The sequence below is a fragment of the Marmota marmota genome, unplaced genomic scaffold (assembly GCF_001458135.2).
Source record: "Marmota marmota marmota unplaced genomic scaffold, marMar, whole genome shotgun sequence".
NCBI classification, from domain to species: domain Eukaryota; kingdom Metazoa; phylum Chordata; class Mammalia; order Rodentia; family Sciuridae; genus Marmota; species Marmota marmota.
In genome coordinates this window covers 73,463-77,549 of record NW_025999853.1, presented here as the reverse complement: position 1 = coordinate 77,549, position 4,087 = coordinate 73,463, and the positions used below count along the sequence as shown (strand labels likewise).

At 55.5% G+C, this 4,087-nt stretch overlaps 1 protein-coding gene across 3 annotated transcripts in view; it reads right to left on the bottom strand.

The window, feature by feature from the left end:
• The window catches only part of Cbx6 (chromobox 6), a 13,186-nt gene extending 11,723 nt beyond the window's left edge, over positions 1–1,463 (bottom strand). Inside the window, exons 1-3 of one of the 3 annotated variants that reach the window (XM_048801325.1) lie at positions 495–1,463; positions 287–330; positions 82–147 (exon numbers count right to left, since the gene is read on the bottom strand). In XM_048801325.1, coding sequence (XP_048657282.1) covers positions 82–147; positions 287–330; positions 495–917 — 533 coding nt within the window. In that variant the 5' untranslated portion in view covers positions 918–1,463. The remainder of the gene's footprint in view (positions 1–81; positions 148–286; positions 331–494) is intronic. The other 2 variants (XM_048801331.1, XM_048801338.1) reach the window with 2 other exon arrangements.
• Positions 1,464–4,087: the final 2,624 nt, after the last annotated feature.

The window sequence follows — 4,087 nt, the reverse complement described above, 5'->3', positions numbered from 1 at the left end:
CGACGCGCCCGGCTCTCGCGCCTCCCCGCGCGGCGCCCCACGAGCCTCGGCCCCGCCGCCCCTGCCAGCTTCCCAACTCACTTCTGCTCGAAGGCGGCAATGAGCCGCGAGTCCAGGATGTTCTCCTCGGGCTCCCAAGTGCTGTACCTGCCGAGTCACGCATGCACAAAATCCAAATGAAACCACAGAGGCAGGGCACGCCGCGAGGAGCTCCGCGACACCCTCCTCCCAAGGCCGGGTGCCCGCTGCCGCCCCTCCCCCACGCCCCGGGCCCCGCCACACTCACTTGATCGCCCACCCCTTCCATTTCACCAGGTACTCGATGCGTCCCTGAAAAACAGAAAGGGAAAAGGAGGGGTGTGGGGGTGGGGAGGATGCGGGGACGCAGGGAGGCGGCGACGCGGGGGTGGCCGAGGGAGCCGGGTTAGCGGGATCGCTTCGCCCCGAGGGCTCCGGCCCCGGGGAGCGGAGGCCGGCGGCGGGCGAAAGCTCACCTTTCGGATCCGCCGTTTGATGATAGACTCGGCCGCGAAGACCCGCTCGCCCACTGCAGACAGCTCCATCTTGCTCAGCGGCACCCACAGCCCATAATACTCCCTGCTCCCGCGGCCGGTGCTGCACCGCTCGCGCACGCGCCGCAGCGCACAGGCCCCGGCCGGCGGGCGCGCGGCGGGGCGCGCGCTCGCGTTCCAGCTGCGGGCCGTCACGTGACCCGCCCGGCTAGCGCGCCGTTGCCAGGACCTCCCCCTCCCCGGGGCGGTTGCTAGGGAAAGTTTGCGCTCGCGAGGCGGGGGCTCGTGTTGGCTCTTAAAGGGGCCTCGCCTGGCGGCGGGAACCCGGGCGGGAGACCAGTGGATGTTTGGCTTGTGACAAGCCCGGTGAGGCGCAGTGCAGTCTTCCACTCCCCTCCACTTCATCTTCCAGGCCTCGGTCGCTATCACCTTCTCCCCTCCATTCAACCCCCCTTGCACGTCTTGCCAGGCCGCAGACCTGTAAGTGCGAGTGAGCCTTGGCGTCTGCAGCCGCGGCGCATCCTCCTGTAGAAGTTTGCAAACAGTTAAATATGATACAGCAGAAATGCATTTGCTGTTGCCTTGCCAGGCCTTGCGGGAATTTCTCTACTCCACACCCCACCCGCTCCGTTATCCATTATTTATGTATTCGTGGGTGTGTGGTTTTGTAACCAGTTCAGATGAGTTAAAACAAAAACGCCACCGCAGGAAAGGGGGTGCGGTGGACCCGGCCGAGGCAGGTCGAGGGAGGCCGAGGTGATCCTGGGCATCCGTTCTCGAGCTGCGGTCTTGGGCAGCACCTGCCTTCATTCACCCAGGGGGCCGTGAAGACGAGGAGAGGACCATGCGGCTGTGGCAGGAGGAGGGAGAAGCTGCAGGGCGAGAAGGTCCCGCACCTCAGATTAGGTCCAGAGCGGGTCATCCTTGGGTCACTTGTCAGAATCCTCCCCCGCAGTCATATCAATGTTTTCTCATCCCAGGCCGCTTTGCCACGTCACTGGCCTGCCCGCAGTTCCGCTCCTGGTTCCGCCATTGCTCTCGGGGACACCAGACCCCAACTTCCCATTTGGGGAGGGGCTGCGGGATCTGGAACGGTCCCCAAATAGACAGAAAGTAGCCCTAGCCACACAAAACCTTTTGTTTTGAAGTTATTTAAGGTTTTTTTTTTTTCGTTACGACAATAGTCTTGTTCTTTGCAAAACAAATATTTAAAAAACATAGACAAGGGGGGAAAACCCTGTAACCTCCATAAAACCGTTGACATCTTCAAAAATCTTCCAGCCTCTGTTCACTGCTTATGTAAGCACATGAATACTATATATACATCACATGGATATTCATTGCGGGTATATATGTGTATATGTACGCATGTATAATTTTTAACAAAATAGGATAGTACTGTTTACACTGTTCTGAAATCTGCCTTTTCTCCCTTACTGACATCAATTAGACCTTAAATACTGATATCGCCATCATTTTAGTGGTGGGGGGGAAACTGAGATGGGTTGGGGGTGGTCAGAATTTTCTCTTGTTAGCACGACTTGTTCATCAGGAAAGATTTTTACATTTCTGTGCTGCATTACCATTGCTTGCTGTTTCAAATCAACCACATCAAAAAACTAGCATTTCATCCCTGTATCCCTGCAAATGTGTTCAAGTACTACCTTGAGAGAACCCCTCCCCCATAAATCCTAATGCGCCAGAGCAACAGCTATTCACTGGCAAGCCCCAAGTGAGCATCCAGGTTAAAAAAGCGCTGTGCTCTGGGGGCAGGGGCAGCCAGGGTGCGGGAAGTGTGATTTTTGTGAGTGTGTGTGTGTGTGTGTGTGTGCACGCTCGCGCATGTAGGCTGAGAAGAAGGCAGCAAATGACGCAGATAGTTATCAATCCACTGGACAATTCATTCATCAGCATTTGTGAGCCCTTGTTAAGGATCAGGTTTGTATTAAACCATCAGGAAACAAAGATGCCTTAGGCTCAGTAGGCTAAGGTCTGGCCCCTTCATGTTGAAAGGCACCTACCATGCAATGTGACTAGTGCTGCAAGAAGGGTGTATTAGTTTCCTGTTGCTGCTGTAACAAAATACAGCAAACTTAGTGGCTTGGATGACACAAGTTTATTATACTAGGGTTCTGGGGGTCAGAGGTCCTGAATCAGTGTCACTGAGTCCAGGTATCCTCCTGCCTGTTTGCTTTTGAAGGCTGCAATAGAGAATCTGTTGTTTGCCTTGTTCAGCTTGTAGAACCTGTTGGCATTCCTGGGTGCATGGAGGGCTTCATCACTCAAATCTGTTTCTGCCTTCTGCTGGCTGACTTCCTGCCTCCATCTCACAAGCACCCTGTGGTCACCTTTCGTCCACCCAAATAATTGAGGACAATCTCTCCCTTTCAGCATCCTTGACTCAATTATGCCAGCAGAGTCCCTTTATATGATGAGTTAGGAATCATATTCATGGGTTCTGGGGATCAGGATGTAGGCGTCCTGGGTGGGGGGATTATTCAGCCTACCACAGAAGGTAAGTACAGGGCGCCTTGGGGGAGGCCTGGAGGAGGGGCCAGGAGGGCTTCTCAGGGGGCGGGAATGGAATCTGCCTGTTAGTGACAAATGGGAAGGGCATCCCAAGTAGAGGTGTCATCCAGGGCACGTACCTTGAGGCATGAAGATGTCTGCTTTGGGGACCCAACACGCAGCCTGCTGTGGCTTGGGCCGGGGGAGGCAGCAAGGAATGACACTGGGAGGATGGGTAGCCTCACAGGGAAGGACCTTGGGTGCTGCTTGAGCTTGGACTTTGTCACCGGCAGTGCAGCCACCAGGGACTCTTCAGCTGAATGCTCAGATGAGGTGACGGGGGGGCTGAGGATGTTCAGGTTTGTGTCCCTCTGGTTGTGGAGATCCTTTCCCCTCTCTGGGCCTTCGTGTTTCAATTCCAGCATAGTAGGCGGAGTGGCCAGTTTTAGTGGCTCACAACATGTTTGGCCTGTGACTTTTTTGAGAATTGTTCTGTCCCAGCTACTCCGTTTCTGAGAGATCTGTGCCCACCCCTAAGCATACCCTATGCTGTGAAGCCATGGAGATCTTCTGTATTCTACGAACAGAAGTCCCCTCACCTCTGTGTGTGGTTCTGATATTTGGTCCACGGCCACAGGGGAAAAGATGGATCCCATCCCCTGCGTGAGTTGCTGCCCAGAGAGGGCATTTCAGTCAGCACACGCCACGGAGCAAACCCACAGCACAAAACACCAAGAAGTGATTCTCCCTCCAACCCTTGCTCTTGTTCCCCTTTCTGTAAACCCTCAGAGTCATTGTCAGCCCCTGGAAGGCAGGGCCAAGGACAGGGTCCCCTGGTCTTCCTGGTGCAGCTGCTCTGACTAAGGTTCCTTTCATGGTTTTCAGCAGGACCTGTGGGCTTGGCGGCGGGCACCTGGACCTGACTTGGTGGACCCTGGAGTCAGGCCTTTAGCCTAGGACTCTGGTGACAGCTGCAGAAGCCACATCCAAGGTGGAAAGCCACAGGTCTCTGAAGGCCTGGCCTTGAAGTTACACAGCTGTGCTCCCCCAAGTCACAGGTGTGGGGA